The 24,329-nt window shown below is 38.1% G+C and overlaps 1 protein-coding gene across 1 annotated transcript in view; it reads left to right on the top strand.

Moving 5' to 3' along the window:
- GPC4 (glypican 4) overlaps positions 1-24,329 on the top strand; it is a 120,059-nt gene that overhangs the window by 56,462 nt on the left and 39,268 nt on the right. Inside the window, exon 2 of the mRNA XM_037146360.2 lies at positions 22,587-22,745. Within this exon, the coding sequence (XP_037002255.2) occupies positions 22,587-22,745 (159 nt within the window). The remainder of the gene's footprint in view (positions 1-22,586; positions 22,746-24,329) is intronic.

Below are 24,329 nucleotides of genomic sequence, written 5' to 3'. Positions count from 1 at the left end.
TGGATGAACCTTGAAAACTTTATGCTTCATGAAAAAATCCAGTACAGAAAGACTACGTGTTGTATGATTCCTTTCATATAAGATGTCCAGGTTAGGCCAACAGTAGACACAGAAAATAGATGAGTGGTTTCCTCAGCTGATGTGTGTGGGTGAGTGAAAGGGAGGGAGTGATGACTGCCAATAAGTATAAAATTTCTTTCTGTGGTGATGCAAATGTTCTGAAGTAGGTAATGGTGATGGTTGCAGAGCTCTTTTTAAAAAACAATTTGTTAAGTATACTAAAACCCAATGAATTGTATACTTTAAATAGATGAATTGTATGATATGTGAATTATAATGAGTTGGCCAAAAAGGATGTTTAGTTTATTCTGTATGATGGCTCTGGTAGTCCTTAGTTGTCTTTAACTTCATTTGAAACAATTTTCTAAAAAAGATTTTATTTATTTTTAGACAGAGGAAGGGGAGGGAGGAAGAGGGAGAGAGAGACAGACAAACATCAATGTGTGGTTATCTCTCACGCGCTCCCTACCAGGGACAGGGACCTTGCCTGCAACCCAGGCATGTGCCCTTACTGGGAATTGAACTGGCGACCCTTTGGTTTGCAGACTGGCACTCAGTCCACTGAGCCATATCAGTCAGGGCTGAAACAATGTTGTCAGAGTGTATTGTGACAACTACCATGTCAGTGTGCATTTAAAAAAACTTATCAAATTGAACTTTTGTGCAGCCATTTTAATATTGAAGATGGAAGAAGATAGGCAGCGTTTTTTTCAGCTTTATGCTTTATTGTTATTTTTTAAATGTAAGTTGGTATATTTATTTCTGATCTGTGAAACACTTGAAAACAACTTCTTTGATAACAAAAGAGCAAAGAAAGTGAATTGGTGAATATCACAAATATTAGTAATGATATTGCTCTCAACAGTTTGTAACTTTCTCAATGTTTGATTTCCAACAGGGCAAATAAATATGACCTGAAGTAGTTTAAGACAAAGTCCATTTTCTCTTATCAGCAACCAAAGAGTTTTCTCTATGATCACAAATGTATTCTGACTTAGGGATGAAAATAATAGATTGTTAATAACTAATGTCATCAATTATCAAGAATCTACCATATACCAATACATTACCAAATGCATTGCATAAATTATCTCATTTAATTCTTATTTTACCTATTAAGAGACTAATGTTCATGAGGATACCAGCACCATTAAGCAACACAATGTGTTGGTAAGGCCATATTTTCAGTCTGTTTAAGATGTGTGATTGGCCCAGACTGGTGTGGCTCAGTGGATTGGACATCATCCTGCAAACCAAAAGATTGCTGGTTTGACTCCCAGTCAAGACACATGCCTGGACTGTAGGCCAGGTACCTGGTTGGGGGGCATGTGAGAAGCAACCAATAGATGGTTCACACATCAATGTGTCTTTCCCTCTCTTTCTCCCCATCTTCTTATGCTTTATTATTTTAAGACAGGTAAAAGCATAACTAAAATGCAGAAAAAAGATTTGTGCATCGTATGGAGAAGGTGCTGTGACTGATTGAATGTGTCAAAAATGGTTTACGAAGTTTCTTGGTATTCTTAACATCCTGGCCAAGTAATTCTATGCTGTGTGGCCATTGTATGCATTGGAAGATGTTTAGCAGCACCCCTGGCCTCTACCCACTAGAGACCAATAGTGGGAGATAGCCAGCCTACTCAAAATATCTATATCAATAGTTATTGGTGAAAATAAAATATGTGTCCTATATTTCACTGAAAAAACGTAATGGACTTTCTGGCCAACCCAATATTTTGATTTTTAAAAAGTGAGGAAAATGCCTATGGGAGGGCAAGCAGCATGTCTAGTAATCTGTTGGTCTCATGAATTTCCAATTTGCAGTTCTAAAGGCTAACATCAGTGTTTACCTCACTGATAAGAGACAAAACCACCGACTGGACACAATAGACCAGGGTTCTAGTCCCGATGTAAAAAGTTGATTCTGTGCTACCTTGGGCAAGTTCACCCACATTTGCAGGGAACTTCATATCATCTTGTATAGACTAAGGAAATTAGATCTCAAGATCATAGGTTCTCTACAGTTCTTAGTGGTTGGAATCTTTGATAGCATTTGCTTCCATGCAAACTATGTGCAACCTTATTTCACTGTTTCCCACCCCCGGATATTGGGGTGGGGGTGATGTTGGGAGATGAGGAGTGGGACAATGGCATATTCCTTTAATAATAAAAGTATTGAGGGTACTTGGGGAAGGGTGAGAAAAAAAGGAGCTTGTCTTAGTTTGGGCTATAACAAAGATACCATGGACTGCGTAGCGTAAACAATAGAAAATTATTTTTCTAGTTCTGGAGGCTGGGAAATCCAGGATCAAGGTGCTGGGAGATTCAGTGTCTGGTTAGGAGGGCCTCTGGTACCTCAAAGGTACCCATTCCATTCATCAGGGATTCAATATCATGACCTAATCATTTCCAAAAGGGCCCTACCTTAAAAAACTATCACATTAGATTTCAACACATGAATTTCGGGGGGACACAAACATTCATTCTATAGCACAGCTATATCTTTAAAAAATTCTGTTTTTAAAATATTTTACTTATTTATTTTTAGAGAAAGGGGAAGAGTGAGAGAAAGAAGGAGAGAAACATCAATGTGTGGTTGCCTCTTGCATGCCCCATACTGGGGACCTGGCCCGCAACCAAGGCATGTGCCCTGACTGGGAATTGAACCGGCGACCCTTTGGTTCACAGGCTGGTGCTCATCCACTGAGCCGCACCAGCCAGGGCAAAACATTATTTGTTAATCCATTGGGCGAGGGCATACACATATGGTTAATTCTTATTCCTGAACTAGGCCTAGTATTGACAGTGACTTACCCAGGCATCCCTTGGCTTCCCTCCCATAGTATTCTCAGCACTCATGCCCCAGATTTCTGTTGAAATAGCAAGCTATCACCACAATTTGTTTTTACCAAACAATCATCTCTGCTCCTTCCTACCCCTTTTCTGAACTTAGCCTGGCTATCCTGACTTGACTTACCTGTTCTTTTGTAGTGGGAGACAGCTATGTAATGGACAGGAGTTTGAGGGGGTCCAGAACCACAGCAGCAATCATTTGTCACTCCAAAAGTAAACAAGGAGTTTAGAAAGCTTTCACTGAAAAGTCATCATTGTGTCAGTTTTCACGAAATAAAGATTGAGCAATCACAGGGGGCTGTTTTCAGGACAGTCCTCACAGAGGATGTTTGTTCCTCTCAGAAATGCTGGCAATACTGTAAGCTTTTTATCCTTTCTTTTTAGCAAGACATTACTCTCTGGTGCTTTTGGTGTCTGATCCTGCTAAGAAGTAGGAAATGTTAGCAGGGCATTGTTCTAAAGAATTGATTTCCAAATATCAGTGCTAAGTGCCATCTAGGACCACACATATGTCCATTTATAAAACAACCTTGGAAACTGGAAGCAGTGATGGATTTTTATCATTTCAGTCTCCAAACTGAGGGAGATTTTACAATTCAAATGGTAAAACTGCTCTTGTACTTTCAAATGTAGAACATTTGTATGGTGTTTGTGTCATGTATGTGGTTTATATATGCATGCGACTTTTGGTACACTAGCATTTTTGGAGGGAGAAAGTGAGCCACCCATGTTTTTTTCCTACCCTTTCTCTTCATTTTCTTCAAGGGTTTTGTTTCCACTACTTTATGTATTGAATAATTTGTTTTGGGCTCTTTTCCTTACTCAGAGTCCTATATTAGCTGTTCTCTTTTGCAAAAAAGATAAGCAACTTTCGAACTTGGGTAGTCTAATGTACTGGAGAATGAGCAATATAATTTATGCAGTTTTGTTTTCCAGAAAACTTTGTTCTTTTAGCCTTCAATGTTACCCAGGATTTTGTCCTATTTCATTCCCCTGGGGCACTTCAAGACCAGCAATGATACCTCTCTGGTGTGTGCGGTGGCTTGATTTTCTCCCTGCATGTTTCAGATCTGTTTCCTTTACCAAGCATAAATTTGTCTTGGGAGAAATAAAGAATAGTGTGAGGCACAGTTGGCAGAGTCTCTTCTGAAATGGGAAAATATGTATTTGAAGAAATAAATAAGGCCATTTTGAGAAATAAACCTCATTTTTGTGTTTACTTAACTCTCGCCTTCTAAATCTTCTGGGATTATTTTTGGTAATATGAATCATCTGTTTGATGCCTTTTTAAAGGAAAAATAGCCTTGTTCCATGGGTCAGCCCTCTACACAGTTATGTCTCTGGCAAGGGCACCATACTTAGGTTGAAGGGAAATGAATGTTGTTTTTTTGGAACACAAACTCAAAGAACCTAAATATATATATATAAAACAAGCCAGTTTTCCTTAATATATCACTTCATGGATCTGCTGTTTTTGAATACATGAAAAACTTTTCAAAAGCACTTGAGTTACAGCTTGTAACAACTGTTGACCTTACACTTGTGGCTTTAAAATAATGTGTTAGTTATCTTGCTTCATGTGATAAGGATATATTCTCAGTAAGAGAGTTTTATGGAGATTATTGTCCTTTTACATGTCAAGCAGACTTTTAAAGATATTCTTGACATTTCAGTGGAAATATTTCTGAAATATTTGTATCCCTGCCTTATTAAACAGAAGGATAAAAACAATAATCAGTTAAAGAAGAACCAGGGTCCTCATCATGAAAATTATTTAATAATTTAATAATCAGGTGCCCTAATGCAGTAATGTCCTTAGGGTTCTTTGAAGTTTGAGGAACAATTTGCCTGTAAACTAAACCACCCCAGACTGTTCTGCTACTGTTCAGTCTCCCTTTTTGGCTGTCACTTCTGCTGTCATTGATTTGGGTTCACTCTTTGTCCTTTTTAACCCAGGGCATAATGGAATGTCTAGAAATCAGACAGAAGAGTTGGTTCAATATGCAACTGGAGTATTTGTGTGCAAAATAAAGGCTATGTCCCAGAGGGTGGCTCCAAAATTCTACAGTAAATTTCATAGACTTTAAATGTTTCTTTTCTGTTAAACCAAAGCTTCCCTTGCTTATTATAGGGTTGTCTCAAAAGTTGAAGCAGCCCATAAGGGGGCCATCGCTATCCTTCTCAGGTTTACTAAGTTTAGTATATCAGTAGGCCATAAAAAGAACACTTTAAAAGCCTTTCTATATATTTGATTAAAAGAAATAATATTCCCACCTTCCCACACTGAACTTTATTTCCTTTGTCTCCCTGACTTCTCTCAAATAATTACTCTGCTCTTTGTATCTAAGTTCTGAATTTTGCTTATCTTCTTTGTATCTTTAAGATATATTGCCAGTATATAGTAGCATAGTTACATGCTAATGCTTTCTGTTGTGTTTTTAGCACCTCCATAAATTTTACCTTCAGGATCCAATGCTTTTTCTCCTTGCCCTGACCACCCCACAAGCTCTGGTGTATTATATGACCATGATTTTTCACCTTTACCAAAATATTTGGCTTTCTCTCTTCCCCATGGGCTTTGTTTTTGTGAATATGCAGTGATTTCAACTTCACCATGAAGTTGGCCAGCCTACTTGATATGGATATGAGTTTTACTTGTTTTTACTTCCCAGGGTCCCTTCTGGAACCCTTCTTATGAATAGGAATCACATTGACAAGCACCAGTCTCTCAGGCATAGTGGCTGTAAAGACAGCCTACACATGTTGGCCAAAACAATTTCACCCTTGAGTTACTTCAAAACTGGCTGGTGGATACCATCTGGTCCCAGTGATTTATCTACTCCTGGTTTGTTGATTAGATGCAGAGCATCATGTTTACCACTATTTGATCTAGTACCTCTGACCTGCCGACTTCAGAATTCTGGTTTGGGAATGTGACTCTCCTTAGAAGACAAAGGATTCATTCAGTCTATGAACCATCTCCTTTTTAGCCCTGTGACTGTGATTAAGTGGGTCTTCAGATGCTGTAAATGGCTTCCCCTTTGACAGAGTGAAAGAGCCTCTTACTCTATTGACTTTTTGCAATCTCTTGCAAGTTGCTCCTGCCTAATTTTTATTTTTGTGTCTACCGTGCTATGCCTTATGGCTTTTCTCTATTCCCAGTCAGGAGTAGCTTTTTATTTCAGCAAAGATATCTTCACTTTTTTCCATTTTGCCTTTTAGCCACGCTGAAGGTCCTTTTTTCTCCCTCTAGCCCTCTCCTCAAAATGTAAGTGCTTGGGAGCACTTAACCTGAGGTAACAATAGGTAAGGTTGTTTTTTGTTTTCTATTTTTAAATCAGTCTCCAGGCATCTTGCATGTTGTTTACTTTTTTAATTCTCTTTGTCCTCCAATAATGCCTAGTTTTGTCATAGCGTCTTACTCTAAAATAGAAAAAACACATGATGAGTTTCAAATTTTTTTCTTTTTCTCTCCCATCATGTTAAATTTAACAGCTCTGATTACCATGTCACACTTTCAGTTACTTGGTGCCTTAAGGACTCCTCAGGACCAAGGCCAGAGTATCTCTCAGTGAACCTGTTCCTCCCTCCCTCCCTGCACACCCCACCCATCTCACAGAAACATTATTTCAGGAAGCAGTCATTTTTTATCTTTCCACGCCTTGCCTGCACATCTTGGCAGGTAAGTATTATGTTGATGGGTTTTATCTTTCTCATTCAGGTTTGTGAATGTTTTTTAAAGATTTATTTATTTTTAGAGAGAGGGGAAGGCAGGGAGAAAGAGAGGAAGAGAATCATCAGTGTGTCATTGCCTCTTGTGTGCCCCCCCCACTGGGCATGTGCCCAGCCACCCAGGCATGTACCCTGGCTGGGGATCAAACCAGTGACCCTTTGGTTCACAGGCTGGCACTCAATCCACTGAGCGACACCAGCCAGGGGCATATCTGCGCATCTTATGCACAATTGTAAGGGCGTAATGGAGGGAAATCTATGATACCAATGTAAAACCAAGTAGAGGAGGCTCTATTTGACAGAAATATTTCAGAATAGACTATAGGACATGATCAGGTGACAAACATAAAGGATTTGAAGTCAATATACTCTCATCAGCAACATCAAAAACTCAACACTTAAATGCATCACAATTGTGCAGAGAGCTGTCATTTCCATCTTTGTACTCCCTTCCTTTGATGTGGTAAGGGAGCAAACTCCCTTCATCTCAGGGTGGTTTTTCTTTGTTTGTTTTTATTTGACATACATTTATCCTCAGATATTCTAATAATTTCTTCATTATCCACCTTTATTTTATAAAGCAGAGTATCCTTTTAACAAAATGATTGTTAGGAAGGAACAGATCCTGATATTGCAATTGATTTAATAGTGCATACTCTAGGCACACAAATCTTTTAAGAAGGTAAGATACCTAAAATAGGCATGTCTCAGTTCAGTCTTTTGAATTGTGTTCACAAGTGCAGGAATTCAACAACACAAATTATTTCTCTCTTACCTGTACAAATATTTGGATGTTGATGCAAAGTTGATTCCTCAAAATATTAGGCTAGGCTTTGAAATTGCCGATATTTGACATTTTTTACATAAAATAATTGGAATTGCCTATGAATCAGCCTTTACTTCTTTGTTTTTCATTAATCTCCAAGGTCATAACAACCATTTCAGAACTAAAGAAAGGATTCTGTAGACAAGCCCCAGAGTGGTATTGCTAGGGCCTGAATTTTTACCAAAGGGTAGTTTCTGTTTTGTGTTTTTGGCTACATGAAGCTAAATTGACATTTGGTCTGTAATTTTTAGAAATAAATGCTTCCTAATAATAATAATAATAATAATAATAATAATAATAATAAATAATGGCAGCAGTGATATTAATAGGAAAACAGAACTCTTCCTTTGATTAAATATAGCTGAACTCTAAAATCACTCCCCATATGAACAATATACAGCATCTTACAATATCAATATTCGTTATAGTAACCACTATTGAGTGAGGCACTATATACTGTACATTTAATGCTTCCAATGACTCTGAGGTAGGTCTTGTTTTTGTCCCCATTTTAAAGAAGATGAAATAGTCTCAGTAGTGAAGAGAGTGACTGACCCAAACTTGTACAGCTAGCTAGGAAAAAACAGAACTCAGTTCAAACCCAGGCCTATTTAACCACAAAGCCCTATGCTTTCCTTATAACATAGTACCTTTGTGCCTCAAAGACTTAGCTCGAGTACTGAGTGTAGTAAGGTTTTCTGTTCTATTTATTGAATTTTCTGCTTGTTGTGACATTGTTTATATTGAACTGGTCTGTCTGAGGAACCTTGTTGATTCTGAGTAATATGAAGCTCATGGTTCTCAAAAGAGCCTGGCCCTTCCTTTGTGAGTTGGTATTCACTGATAGGATAAAAAGAAGCTTGGGTTCTGTGTGCTCTACCCTGGACCACCAACTTTCTTAGTGCTATTATAAGAATTTTAACCAACAAGCAAAATGCATGGTGATTTTTTTAACAGAGGCTCATTTTGTAATAATTCTAAACATAAATTCTATTTATGTTTGCAGCCACAAATCATGGCACCATGAAGATTCATGTCACAATAGTGAAACAATGCATTTTTTTATTTATAAGAGCATGCCCCACACTTATCCATAGCCACTGGTCATTTGGCCAAATGAAAGCTCAGACTTTTGCTACCAAGCAACTCTTCAAGTACATGTTTATGATGAAACTTGAGACAACTGTGGCTCTTTTCTAAGCTTATATAATTGTAGTGTTGTCATTTTATATGATTGAATTTACCATAGTGGAGTTAACCTTGGGTTAACCTTGGGTTATGTTGGTCTTTTTGTGTTGGGCTGTATCCATTGTCATATATTACAAATAGAAGCACCCGTGGGCAAAAAAAAATATTGTTTTCCAGTTAGCCTAGTTGGACTTACTGTAATTTAGGCAGTGCATTTGCAAAAAAAAAAGAAAAAAGAAAAGAAAATCAGGGCTTTTAATAATGGACTTTTGTTTTGCTTCATCTTTTTATATCCTCCCCTCTCCATTGAAACTGATTCCAGAAAATGATTTAAAGTCTTGTACTGTGGTCATGTATGTGCTCCTGTAACAGTGTATATAATTTGAGATTATGCCATCTTAACTCAGAGTTAAATCATAAGATTAGGTATATTAAAAATGTGACCTTGTACCATTTATTATTTTATGAAAGGGAATTAAGGAAGCTATTCTTTATTCTTTTATATTTCCAGTTACCAATACTTATTTAGGTACACTAAAATGTTTACTGATGCAAATGGATAAGTATAGCACTACCAAGTGTTATCTTTAAAACAAGACCAACATTAAATGTTAGCTGTCATTTGTTCTCATCCTACAGACAGTTTTAAAACTGGTTGCCAGAGGAGAGGGGTGGGGGTAGGAGGTGGAAAAGGTAAAGGGGAATGCAGCTGATAATAGTGGGGTAACTTTGCACAGTGACAGATGGTTTCTAGACTTACTTTGGTGATCACGTTGGAAGGTATATAAATGTCCAATCAGTATGTTGTACACTTGAAACTAACATAATGTTACACACCAACTATACTTTATAAAAGTTTTTAAAATCATCTCTTCTTGGTTACTAAGGGATCAAGAAAAACTAGGAGCTTGAGCAAGTAAGGCATGTTTGCAAGGTTACTTCATTTTTTGTTTTCCTTTGAAGTAAATTTAAGTATAATCTTAAAAAAAACATTCTGAGCCACATGATTATTCATTTTTCACATAAGATAAAACATCTTCAAGAAGAGGAGTCGAAATCAAGTATATTAAAATGACTTCTTTTCTGGGAGAAGGTCCTGGTTTGAAATTGGTTCCTTAAATTTCCCTAAGGAGGCTGTATTTATTGCCCTTCTTTTCTAAGAAGGGCCATTTTAATAATCTCTGCTATCACATCAAAGACTTTTTATGATAATTATAGTCAATAATTGCCATAGTAATGCTGCGTGCCATCTGCAGGCTCTGTGTAATGGAAACGAGAGAAAAACATGTCCCTTTGCTTGATGAGATTACTGTGGAACCTGAGGCCCTAGTGCCAGATTGCCACTTACATCAGTTTTATGTGGCCCTCCCACGACTCAGCCCCAAGTTGTATACTATCTTTTATTTCTCTCTCCCTTGGCCCATTTCTTTTCAATTGTTTCTACCCCTGCCCCTTAATGGCTGTAGCCCTGACCCCACCCCATGTTTTTTGTTCATCATGATGTAGCTGGTGGGCCTTGATGGGGGTGAGAGTTACATTCTGGGACAGGAGGAGTAATCGGAACTTCTTTTGGATCAGATATTTGACCAAATTAATTGCTTTATAATTCAGCAGTTGACCCTTGACCCAAAGATTTATGAAAGGCAAGTTGAACGTTGAAATATTCACCCACTTACCTAGTTGCTGTAGGCTATGGAAAGCTGTCTGATACTTTGAATTTTGAATCTCAAGTCTGAAGCTTGTCTTTTGGCCAGATTTCTGAAGTTCTGGTACCTCTCTTAGGTTCTGTGACAGACAATACCATTCTATAGAGACTCCGCTGTTAGCCCTATGGCAGCAAACTTCTTTCCTTCTTAGAGGCTCAAGTTAGAAGGCCTTTCTCCTTTCATCCCTGTGCAAAACAAAAATGGTAAGAGTCAGCCCCTTCATTCTTGGTTATCTGACATTTCTGCAGTAAGGAGGGTGAGGCTACCTCCTGTGCTACTTGCTTTCTGGAATATTCATATCTATTTATGGCCCTCAGGTGACTCAGAGACCTCTGATCTGGCAGATCTGTATCTGAGGATGGTCAGGAATTGCATAGGCCTGTAGGGATATGAATGCAGAGCAAATGACTGGTTTTTCTCTTTTCCTTGTCCCTTTCTGGCAGAGAAGCAATCATTTTTCCATCTTCTATGAGGAAGTAATTTTTCCTGTCATAAATAATTTATTACATTAATAATTTAATTTCATGCCCAAGATCTGCCTTTATTTTCCCCTCCTTCCAATACTAAAGTAACCAGAGGAAAATGGTAGGTGGCTGGCATGGCAGCCTTGCTGAAAAATTCAGCAAGTGATGCCTTACATTAAACTTCAAACATCTTTTTACTGGAGTTTCAGAACCCAGAACAAGCAGGGATTATTCCTAGTGTGATAGAGAGGAATTGTGTTGTATCTAAATTCTTTCATTGTGTGCTGTGTAAGTCACTTCAGGGCTTATAAAATCGTTCCCTGAGATCTCAGCTGAAAACATCGAATGGAGCCATGCCAGTGATTTATTGACTGTTGGAATATAAGTTTACGGAATTTCATCATCAAGTGACTGTACTTAGAGACTTTAAAAAATCAAAACATTGACACCATTTAAGAAGTACCTTTCCCCCCCAAAATTATTTTAATGTGTAGTGATCTGATTTATCAAGTGAAATAACTAAAAAACATTCGTACGAGAAGTTTTTGCTTAGCGGATTTTGCTTTGTTGACCAAGTAATAGAACTAGGTCCCCAAGATGTTTGCTCCTTTCCCCTCATTGTAACATCCTGCTTTGAGTCCAAGCTAATATCTTCTGTAGTTATGAGTGACTCAAACAATGAACTTGGCATGTCTTGCAATATGAAAGTTATATTTGAGTGTGTGAGTGTCTCCCACTTTGTCCAAAGGCACATCTATTGAAGACCCAATGTGAACAGCATGGATTGGGTGGATTTGCCTGGGATAATATCACCTTTCCTCCTGTTTTTGAACTTGAGTTGTTCCAAGACAAGATCAGAGGACCTCAGGTATCTTGTGGTGTGTATGTGTGTGTACCGGGATTCAGATTATAGAATAAGGAGAGAGAAATAGCCTATATAAAACAGCAATAAAATCCATGTCTGTTCATCTTACAATTTCAAGAAGGCAGAGACCAAGCTTTTTGTATTCTGCACTGATGGATGGCATCTGGCACATTAAGAAGCACTTGATAAAATACTGCATTAATCACCAGTAATGTTTTGTGTGCGCGTGTGTGCGTGCGTGTGTGTATGTATGTGTGTGTGTGTTGCCAGATCTAGCCAAAGGTTAGTTTGGGGGAAGTGAATCAATTCTTTCATTTAGACTTGGGGAAAATTTTAGGGCAGGGTACCATTCCCACATCATCTTTTGACGTGGACTGGTTGGATTAACTAGGTCAAGAGGTAGTAAATATACTGATTTTTTCAAATTCAAATGAAGAAACCAAATGTAATTAATCAACAGGCCTGATCCTCAAGTAAAGATTCCAAAAGATGACATTGGGAAATGGAATGGTGCCAGAGAGCTGGTAGATTGCTATTAGGATAAATTCCAATCAGACCTGGGAAGCCTCTCTTACCAAGCCAAGGAAACTTAACTGGCACCACAAAATTGTGGGACTCTTCCATCAAATACAGTCTGGCACAAATAGCGCCCCTCCATTTTATTTAGGCACAAGCATGTAATTCTGTAACATAACATCACATGCAAGCACATCAATGACATTTTAAGTGAAATGTTCAAATTAAAACTGCAAATTAGTACATCCAAATTATTACCCTACCAGCCACACTCAAGCAGGTGTCACTTCTGCTGGACTCTGTATTATTATTGACTTAGAGACAGGAAGCAAAGGATAGGGATAAGTAAGGTAATTCTTTAGATGGCATCATTAACAGTGGCATTCTCCCCAAAATTAGGACCAAGACCAATTTTGCTTAAAGCTCCAGTCAGTGACCTAGAAAAGGAAGTACCTGTATACATTGAAAACTTGACTTTTGTCAACATAAGTTTCCTAAACAGCAAAGTGCCCATTAAATGGAAATAAATTCTAGGGTGTGTGTTCCAAGGGTGACAGGCCCAGGTGTTAGGGTACAAGATAATGGTGAGGAGAGGAGCTTTTACGATAGTTGGGGAAATTCAGCCTTGCAAAAGGAGGACACTGCCCCTCCTTCACCTGCCTGTATTAAGGTTCAGAAGAATTTTTCTCTCATGTTATAAAAATTAATTTTTGTTCAACTATGGCTCATGTCCATGTCCACTGGAACTGAGACTAATTAAGAATCCTCCCATGCAGATCTGTATTAGAGTAAGCTGTAACTTACTATGACCTTTAACAAGAATTTTGTGGATGTGGATTTTAAGGGATGTAATTAAGTACAAACATCGAAAATGTGAATGTTTCTTTCCCTTTTGCCATTTCACTGACGTTTGGCTAGAATTTTAAAGAATGGTTCGTGTGGCCTGAAATCCAATGTTAGAGTGAATTTTCTTTATGCAAAGCAGTGGACTTTGTTTTCACTTTAGCGTAAAGGCTTTTTTACATAGTCATTTGGAGAAATATCTTTGGAAGAACTCATGATGAATGGGTATGTTCTTTAGGTATATTTTTCCTAGACACTCGATGAACTGAAAACCTATTCTCATACTGTACTTTGAAGGGAAGAATTTGAGGTATGTCATGATGGGAGCAAAGAGAAATTGAGGATATTTGTTTTCCTAGTTACCCAAAATGAGAACACTTGTAAAAAGTGTTAGAAAATTTTCATGACCCATACAACCTGTGCAATGTATACAAAAGGAAATGTATTAATATTTGTATTAGTGCAAGTGTCTGGTATCTGTGAGTCTCCCCACTCCCAACCACATTCTTTTGTACAGTTGCAATGAACTCTAGTTAACTGCCGACCCTTTCCAATCTTGCTGTGAAACCTAAATGGCTATAGCACGTTATCTCAGAATTGGATTCCTGAGGATTTCTTTAGAGGTTATTTGGAAATAATAAGGAAAACTACTACTTGTTGGCAGTTCTGGTGTTCAGTCAGCCTCTTGTGGGGTGGAGGAAGGGCATGTCTTCAATGTTTTTCTGAGGATACTTTCTATTTTCATTTTCTCTAAGGTCTTATGTGGTTACCCACAGGAGATTGCCCCAGGGGCAATCACAAGACTTCAGTACGCTAGGGGTGTAGAAAAAGGGCAAGATGCTGCCGATGACCAGCATTCTTCCACCCTGGGAATCTCTGTGACTGCCCAAGCCTGGTTTGATTAGCTCTTTTAGAGATAGCCTTACCAGTGCTTTGGTCTCTACCAGGGACTGTGATACATAGCTTGGGCATACAGGTTCCAGAAGGTACTATAGGGTACCAAAGAAAAATATGTTGTAGTGAATGGTGTTTTTCTAAGGTACTTTCTATTTGTATGTAAATGTGTAACTGAGTTATTTGGAATTATTTATTTATCCTTAGGCATTGTGTTAAATTATGATCCAAATTAAAATTACAAATTAGTATTGGAGAGAATCTCTCGAATGATATGATGATGGGATGTGCACCTGTCATTGACAGGAAAGATTTTCTCCTTTGTTAGTTGTAAAACGAGCACCCCATCTTTTTCTGCCTTTCCCCAGCCTACCCCAACACATTTCCAGGAGCCTTATATTAGCACTGACTCCTGAGGTAGTATATATTGGCTCTTCAGACTTGTTGAAGAGTTTTGGGTTAATTGCCAGTATTATTATTCCTTTTGAGCCCTGGATCTGGATGAAGTGGTTGAAAATGTGCAAAATAGGTGCAGTTGTGTTGTACTAGCTGTTCGAAAGTGTTGGTAAAAATAGGTCAATGTGTGCATTTCACGCCATTCACTCACTTTGGGTGATGTGCCTTATGTTAGAAAACATTTGATATAGTTCAGATGGGCTTCTAAGACCGCCAGACATAAACTTTGTTTTCATTCATAATTTGCTTATTTAAAAATCAGCCCTCATGGGTGTGGCTCAGTGGATTGAGTTCCAACCTACGAACCAAAGGGTCACTGGTTTGATTCCCAGTCTAGGCACAGGTCTGGGTTGCGGGCCAGGTGTTTAGTAGGGGGTGTGGAAGAGGCAACCACACATTGATGTTTCTCTCCTTCTCTTTCTCCCTCCCTTCCCCTCTCTCTAAAATATGTAAATAAAATCTTTTAAAAAAATCAACATGCCTGGCTTGATTTCTATCTGGAGTAGATTTTAAAGCTGCTGCAATCTCACTCAAATGAGGAATGGGGTTTTAAAGTAGCAACCCTAACTCTTCCAACTACATTTACATGAAAGGTATTCTTGGAAGAATATAAAGAAACTTATTTTCAAAATATATGCATTTCTGGTTGCCCTTATCTATCTTACCCTTAGGATCAGTGCACCTAAAAATAATTGGCAGTCTTAAGCCCTTCAGAGCTATATTTTGGCAAGTTTTTACAAAATGCTAACTAGCTGCATTTGTCCTACTGATTGGTATGTGATCTCGAATCATATATCTACAAAATGACTAATAAGCTTTATTATTAAGGTTTAGGTCAGATGACTTTAGGCTTTCAAGGTACATAATACATTATATGTAATAATTTCACTCCCCTTTGCAAGGGAGGAAGATGGATTAATGTATATGGTCCTCCACCCCCTGGGATTATTACAAATCTTTAGAGTTTTTTTCCCCTTTGTTCCCAAGAAACAGAGCATTGTGTGCCTCCCTTCCAGGGCTCTGAGGTAACTTAGAGGGGCTGGAGTCCTACATCAGACTGTGCTTTAGTTCAGTTTGCAGCCTCATGAATTGATATCTAGAAGGTTGAACAGAAATGCTTTTTGTAATTCTTTGGACCAATGGCAAAGAATTATTTTAGTTTCAGGACAAATACAAAGTAGAAAAAGAATTAAAGTAGAAACTGAGAGATTAAGAAAAGTACCCCAGCAATGAATAGCTTAATGTAGCTCCCCAATATTAGACCCCAATATTAGATAGAATTACATCAAATGTTTATATTTTTAAAAAGACTGTTGAAAGTTTCCTTCATGTATTCCTTTTACTATGTAAACTGCTTTTTAAAATAAACTTTATCCTAGAAGAGTGAGATTTACAGAAGTTGGAAGAATAACAGAGTTTTCCTATACCCCACATCCAGTTCTCCCTATTATTAAGATCTGATATTACTGCGGTACATTGTCACAGAAAAACCAATACTGATGCATTATTATTAACTAAACTTTATACCTTATTCTGATTTCCTTAGGTTTTTTTTTTACTAACTGCTTTTTTAAAAGATTTTATTTATCTTTAGAGGGGAAGGGAAGGAGAGAGGGAGAGAAATATCAATGTATGGTTGCCTCTCATGGGTCTCCTGCTGGGCCTGCAACCCAGACATGTGTCCTGACTGGGAATCGAACCTTGATCCTTTGGTTTGCAGGCCCGTACTCAATCCACTTAGCTACACCAGCCAGGACTTTTTACTAACTGCTTTATTGCAGTATAATTCATGCCCGAACAAATCCACCTATTTACAGTGTACAGTGGCTTTTAATGTACTCACAGTATTGTGCATCCTCACCAAAATCTGTTATTGAACATATTAATTATTTCAGAAATAAATACTGCCCATTCCCCTGACTCTCATCATCACCCCTTAGCCTAGGCAATCACTAATCCACTTTCTGTCTCTTCTAGGATAACCTATCCTTGGCATTGAAATAAATGGAATCATATAATATGTGCACTTTTGTGACAGGGTCTTTCACTTTACATAGTGTTACCGAGATTCAGCTGTGTTGTAAGTGTATCAGAACTTCTTTCTTATGGCTGAATAATATTCCATTGTACCAAATTTTGCTTATCGACCCATTGTTAGACATTTGACTATTATGAATAATGTTGCTATGGACTTTTCCATGTAAGTTTTTATATGATTTCCTTAGTTTTCCTGTAATGTCTTTTTCTGTTCCAGGATCCCATTCAAGGTCTCATGTTATATTTTACCACTGTCTCCTTAGGCTCCCAAGGTTGTGCTTCTTATGGCCCCGTAGATCAATGTGTCAGCTCAGTTGTCATCACTTCACCACACACATGCATATGCCACTCAGCAACTAATTGATCGTGTTTTCTTTTCTGGCTGTCTTTACTCCCTTAAATTCTATCCTCAATAAGTTCCCTAAATAAGTTTCTGGCTACAAAAGAAAAGATGCTGCTCTCTTGGCCGCTCTCTCTCAGTACAAGTTGATGGAAAAGTCTCTTCATGGAGAACCTCCATAGCTTACCAGAGTATAATGGATGGTCTTCATTTCTGTCTTTGTTTTTCAGTTGCAGCGTCGTACATTTACATAATGCTTCCTTATTTACATGGGGCTTTTTAAGCTCCAGTGGGTAAGTGACTTCCCCAGGAGCCTACAGTAAATCATGTAGAGCAGGGACTCAAACCCATATTCCTGACTCTCCAGAGCAGTCCCCTTATCCCTAGACAACCATTTGCCTTGCCAAATGAAAGATCCAAATAGTGTTAAGTGTTTGGAAGCTTTTAAATTAATTTCTTAAAAACCCCTCTTAAAGAGCTATTAAGTTTCCTTCAAAACCCAAGTGAGGCAAAAAAGGCCAAGTGCAAAATCATATTCTCTTAACATTGCAATTTACTAAGTGTTTTTCAGTGTGATCTCAAATGTTCCTCTCTGCTGCCCTTACCCGTAGGGTGCAGTTTGTCTCTATTATTTACCAAAGGCGTGTGGTTGCTTTATTGGTAAAATCATTTGGGATCTGCCTTATAAATCATGCGGGCGCAGGCAAGCCTGGGTTCTCTGCCACTGTGTCCCATAAAAGTTTCTGGCTGCTGTTTCCTCCATTTAGGACTCTGGGGGAGTAATCTCTAGAGACTTTATCTCCTACAGGCCTAGAAAGTCTACATCTTAGTGATGACTACAAGTATTCATCTATTACTACCCCCCAAATGTGTGAGAATCTGAGAGACATTTTTTCTTGGCATCTGCTTGGATTCAAAATGAATTTTCTGAGAGAGATGTAGAAATGGTTATAAGTCATAGGTAAAAATTCTCAAGTTAATAGTAAATAAGCTGAGGGTTGGCCTGAAAACCTAATACCATTTACAACATTTTCTATGAGAAGGTGAGTTATTGAACAATTGGAAATAAATGGATATTAGGTGCATCCCATTTATACATCAGAGCCACCCTTTGGTGACATGACTAAATAAGATAAAATGAGAAAGCACAGTTCTAAAGGATGGAATAGATTCTTCATATTCAATGCCTACTTCTTTAACCATTGATTTGAAGTGCTGCAAAAGAAAAAAAAAGAACCAATACATACTCAGCAGGATTGAGTAGTAATTTATTGTGATTGTCTTTGTTCACCTTTGAAAACCCAGACCTTGATATGAAGACTAAAGAGAAATTACATAGAGCTGGTGTGATTGAAAAAAATTTGGCTTTTTCGATTTATTTAATGCCATGGAGTTAAGCTTCAAAAAGCATGCTTCATTGAATCTCATCCAAGCCTCCTAGAACAGGGGGCTGAGGGACCTTTTTTCCTTTGAGGACTACTGACCCACAAGGAAAAAAACTGATCAAGAGCCATGTACAAAACACAACTTAATTCAGGTGTTTCCTTAGAGAACTGTAATGCATTCAATTCACCTGCTTTTTAAGTTAAGAACAGGGAACTCTCAACAAGTATAACAGATAAAAATCCTTTGGTCTCATGTGATGTGCAGTTAAAAGAGGTGGAGTAGGGTAAGAAAGAACAGTATGGGTAGAGTACAAGAAAGGAAAAGAGAAGAGTTTTAAGGGACTAGAAGAAGTACATGGAGAATCTACACATAGCAATGGCCATGGAAGCAGGAGGTTGAGTTAGGGAAATATAGGACACAAATATTAGGTGTGGATCATAAGCCACTATTCATTGGAGTTATTGGAGTAACTGGTTAATATTCCCTGCTCTTCTGTGGCTCTAATGCTTAAGCCTTTCAAGTAATAATTTGTATGGAAGGTTATATATAAAAATCACCTAGGGCCCTTAAAAAATGCATGTATTCAGTGCCATCTCTGCAGTGGCTCTCTATCTGTTCCATGTCGGATTCTGTTGTCCCTGTGTTCAGCTCTCTCAGCCTAAAGGAAAAAAAAGTGAAATCCTTAAATGAGAAGTATATAGGATCACTAGGTTTATAAAAAAAAAAGATCTCCAGAAAAAGAATTTCTCACTCAGACACAGCATTTTGGCAGCAGTCTCAAACATAATGTATTATGTCTTTCAAATCGTATGTATGCCTGGGCTTTTAATATAAACCATTTTGGGCACTTAAAGTAGAAATAGTCATTTTGAAAATCAAATGACTTACTTGAAATCTTACCAAAATGTGGAGCTGTAATTCCATTTTTAAATACACCAAGACTCTCTCCCTTTTCCCTCCTTGTACTTCTTAAGAGCAAAACCTGGTTATGGCACTGAATCCCAGTAGCCTGAGTGTGTCTTGGGATTTAATTCACAAGTGTGTCTTGGACTGCATGCATCTCAGGCAAAGCTTTTGGCAAGAATGTCAAATTACATTTTCAAGTAATGCTTTTTAGAAATGCAGACAGAATAAGTGGTGCATTCAAGGCTATATGGGCAAACGTGGAGTGTTGGAGTCAGCTTGTTTGTACTGCGGAGAAGACAACTTTGCCAGCAGAAACATTAGCCAAGTATTTGACCTGTTGTTGTCCTTTACCAGGGCATGTCTTTTACTATCAGACAAATTCTTCTTGGAAAGTTCTTCTCTCTAAAATGAAAGTGGGCTCTTTCTTCATTTTATATAAGTATTGCCAAAACAGTGGTGTGCTCCAATGTTTGGATAGAAGCAGGTCTCCATAAGGTCCTGCCGAGGACCTCTGATGGGTATGGAAAGGGTGGAGCATATGGGGCCCCGCTGGGCTCTTTCTATGTGCCAGTGTAAATGGTGCTGTGTCCTTTCAGCAGGTTATCAGTAAAATTTTTATTGCTCTTACCTGTTTAAAGATTGTCTCCTCAGTGTAAAATTCCTGTGGGTAAGTTTAAACCCTTCAATGTCTAGCACCTTCTTAAATGTAGAACATTATTCTTTCCTGCTGTCTCAGAATTTGCTGGCTTCAGGGTGTGTGTCTGTGCATGTGTGCATTGGGTAGGAGAAAAAATGGTGTTTTCCCTTGGCATTCGAAGTCTATTTTTATAGAATCCAATAAATGACCCTTTAGTTTGTGTGTGAACCCTGCTGAGAGTAGGTGAATAGATTATTTTACAAATTCTTGAATTGTTTTGCTTCAACACTTTTAAACAAAATCTTTGCAGGGGCTTCAAAATCAGCCTGTGATGTATTTTAGCCAGTGACAACTTTAAAAGTAGCTTCTCCCTTATTATAATTCATTTAAATAGACCCATGTATCTGAAATTCTTATTCTGAGCATTCCAATTGATTTTTTTCTTTTTAAAAATGTATTTATTTTAATTGTTGTTCAAGTAGAGTTTTCTGTCTTTTACTCCCATCATAGTCCCCCCCAGTGCTCCCCACCTCCCTCCCATTTTCACACCCCTTAGTTTTTGTCCATGTGTCCTTTATACTTGTTCCTGTAAACCCTTCCCCTTTTCCCCTGAAATTCCCTCCCCTCACCCCTCTGGTCACTGTCAGCCTGTTCTCTATGTCAGTGTATTTGGTTATATTGATTTTCTTTTTATTTTTTAAAGATTATATTTATTTATTTTTAGAGAGATGGAAAGGGAGGGAGAGAAACATTGATGTGTGAGATACATCAATCTGTTACCTCTCACATGCCCCAAATGGGGACCTGGCCTGCAACCCAAGCATGTGACTTGACCGGAAAAGGAACCCATGACCTTTCAGTTCACAGGCTGGTGCTCAATCTACTGAGCCACACCAGCCAGGGCCCAGTTAATTTTCTATGTGGGCATGAGTTGATACAGATTTTTAAATACAGCTACAGCAAGCACTGTACTACTTGGGGTCCTTTGTATTATTTTATATATTCAGACTGCATTGGGGAAAATCCTCAACCTTGGAACCAGGAGACAACTGGATATCTCTATGTTAATTATGGGTGCCAGTACCAAAGGCGTGCTGCGAACTTGTTAAGCCAGTGAAAAGGGAGTTTTGTTTTGGTTGTAACAAAGGTGTTTCCAGAAAACTGAGCCTTAGCAACCCTGCTTGTTTCACTAATGAGATCTAAGATATTCTGCAGCTTCACAGTTCCTAAACTCTTCTATACAATCTTCCTCCCTCCTTTTTTTTTTCTGTTAGAATTATCTGTTGACCAAGGCTTTCAGCATTTCTGGATGAAGAAGTTATTTGAAGATTGTTTCCTTTACCCTCTTTCTTCAATAGTCCTTTAATGCTGTATACTCTATTTTGTCTGGCAGTAACACTCTCCCCACTTTTTAATTGCCAGGAAGGAAGAATGATCAGGAGTATATATGATTATGTAATTATTTGCATATGTGCAGTTGCCAGTCCTAGTATTAGTCAAATAAGTTGCCAAATCAATTTTATCTAAGTATTTTGTCAGATCCTGTTTTTCTTACATGGAACATAGACAGCAATAGCAGAAGGAATGGTGAAGGTGAATCCTTGTAAATATCTGTGCAAAATTATACCAGCATACCTCTACCATACCAGTTAATACAGGAGTGACTTAAGTACCTAGTGGGTTTATTTTCTAGTGGCACTACATCTCTTGGTCATTATGAAGGACATAGCTTCCTTAAAGCATAATTTTTGTCCTGTGATAGAAGGAGCAAGTCATATGTGAACTTCAGAATCTATTAAAAAAACCATAATAACTCCACACTCTCATGGCCAAACCACAAGCAAAATGCAGTTGTTGTAGGTGAGGGATATACTTTGTGGTTTTCACTGCTGTGTAGTGATACGTCTTTGACATTATTCTTGACCCTTAGGGTTCCTTCACTACATAAAGATTATGTTTATTGGAAACCATTAGTTTATATTGGGATGAGTGGCTACATTGCACAGAATCATACAGTCAATACAGTGTCTAACATCTGCACAGAATATGCTGGATGAGAAAATCTTAAAATTTAAGATTGTTTAATATCACTCTTTATCATATACTCAAATTATCCAGCACGAACTCCCTTTGTTATTGCTTGGCTGACAACTCCTTGAAATGCACTTACACTGTTGCTTCCTTTCAGTATAACTATTGCTCGTGAATTTGTTCAGTTTGGGGGTATTAGTCACATTTTATAAATCACTCTTCATTAAGGGTACTCTCTCTTGCAATGTGAAATTCCAAAGCTAGAAAAACTGTCTCATTTTTGTGGCCTTAACGGAATCTTAAAGAATTTGAGAAGAACCCTGGCTGGTGTGGCTCAGTAGATTGAGTGCCAGCCTATGAACCAAAGGATCTCTGATTCGATTCCTAGTCAAGGCACATGCCTGGGTTGCGGGTCAGGTCCCCAGTTGGGGGTGCGGGAAAGGCAACCACACACTGATGTTTCTCTCTCTCTCTTTCTCCCTCCCTTCCCCTCTGACTAAAAATAATATTTATAAAAAGGAAATATGTTTTTAAAAGAATTAAAAAAGAGACTCGTATTGATATTGAATGATCACACTGATTATCCTGTAATGTAGCAGACTTCCTGATTGGGAGGTTCTTTTCTCTTTTGGAGGTGGCTTTGTTATTTTATTTTTCCAAGAAGGGAATAAGTGTTTTTAGTTAAAGTTTCTGTTCATAAGATGCCTAGGCCTTTGCAGTAACCTCACAGATAGAAATGAAGCAAAGAGTGTGTTTCATCAAATTCTTCCCTTAAATCAAATGGTTCCGTCTTGGACTTGATGAATGATGATGGAAATTGAGTGTGTCCTACATGTTATCTTTCAGGTGATCATTTGAAGGTCTGCCCCCAGGGTTATACATGCTGCTCTCAAGAGATGGAGGAGAAGTACAGCCTTCAAAGTAAAGATGAGTTTAAAGCTGTGGTCAGTGAACAGTGCAATAATTTGCAAGCCATCTTTGCTTCCCGTTACAAGAAGTTTGATGGTATGTATTGAAACATTGGTCCAAGTAAGCCATCCACATTTGCTTCGTTCCTGAGATTGTTTTACACCTTTTATTCAAGTGACACTTGAGTTTAGACCATTGCTTTTTCAGAGCTCCTCTGTTCTCTCAGTGTTCAAGTTTTCTCCCAAGATGTTCTTCCTTGTTGGATCCCAAGGGCAAGTTAGCCCTACAGCTTTATTGCTGGACTCCTTGTGGATGCATTGGAATCTGTATGGCATACATTATGAATATATACATGGTCACAAGCAGCCAAAAAGTACACTAAAGTAGTTTAGTTTAAATGTTTTTAGTTCTTTTCTTGGGTGACTACAGAATAATACTGTTGATGCACATCACTTAAAAAACAATCTTTCTAGTAAAAAGCAGGCATATCAAAACAGTCAAAATTACTATAGAGGTTCTGTAGATGTGGGATTTCAGATTAAATTTCGAAAGGGATTCATTCCCCAAAGACAAATAGAATTCATAGAAGCTCTGTAGAACACAGACAGGATCAAAGGTCAGTTCTTGAGTTTCTATGCAGCAGCAACTCAGAAGTAGCTAGTATACTGTACTCTTCATTATTGTGGCCTCCTTCTCTGGCCTTCTTTTAGCTGGTGCTCTGGCTTAGTCTATCCATGTAAAGCTATGACCAAACCTACTTTAGTCCTCTGTGCCCAATGTCACATGCACACTTTCTTTTAGTCATGCAGAAATAGTCATTACAGGCCAATTGAGAACCACTTCAATTGTCTCTGAAGCAATATTCCAGATAAACAATTTTAAAAACTAGAGTATCGGGTCCAAAACACCTCAGGATTCTTTTCTTTGATGCTGTGCACCCAATTTGAAGATTACTATAAAGTAGATTTAATTTTAATAGGAATGATTTAAGATTTTTTGTGCCTGTTTTAAAGGCCTTTCTGATTACATAGGGCCTTTGAAGCATGCTTTTCTTGACATTACGTGTGGGGAATAAGCACAAGGCAAATTTTTGAGATGTGAAATGTCTGAGTATTTTTGCAAAGGGCTCGTTACCATGGTGAGAAACTGGACTAAATTAGATTTGATATTGAAGACAGTCCTGCCCTGACTGGTGTGGCTCAGTGGGTTGGGTGTTGTCCTGCAAACCCAAAGGTCACCAATTTGATTCCCTGTTAGGGCACACATGCCTGGGTTGTGAGCCAGATTTCCAGTTGGGGGCGTGTGAGAGGCATCTGATCAATGGTTCTCTCTCTTACTACAATGTTTGTCTCCCTCTCTTTCTCCCTTCCTTCCTCTCTCTAAAAAGAAATAAATAAAATCTTTAAAAAGAAAAACAGAGATCAGTCCTCAGCTAAAGAACAGGTTGTATTTCTGATACTGGTTTTGGGATTTGTTTTTGAAGCTTATAAACAATTTAATAAGCATTAGTTGGATTCCCTGGCTAGACCATGAAAGCATATTTTGTTTCTAATGTAGTTGACTTAATTTTTTCTATGTAGCATGTCATATATTGTACCCATTTTTCCAACACTTTGTATGCAGATTGTATTCAAAGTTATATTTAGTCTTAATTTTATCTCCTGTTCTTGGATGGATGGA

This window comes from Artibeus jamaicensis, unplaced genomic scaffold (assembly GCF_021234435.1).
Source record: "Artibeus jamaicensis isolate MK-2021 breed Jamaican fruit bat unplaced genomic scaffold, CSHL_Jam_final contig_240, whole genome shotgun sequence".
Taxonomy (NCBI): domain Eukaryota; kingdom Metazoa; phylum Chordata; class Mammalia; order Chiroptera; family Phyllostomidae; genus Artibeus; species Artibeus jamaicensis.
This window is presented reverse-complemented; position numbering and strand designations above follow the sequence as displayed.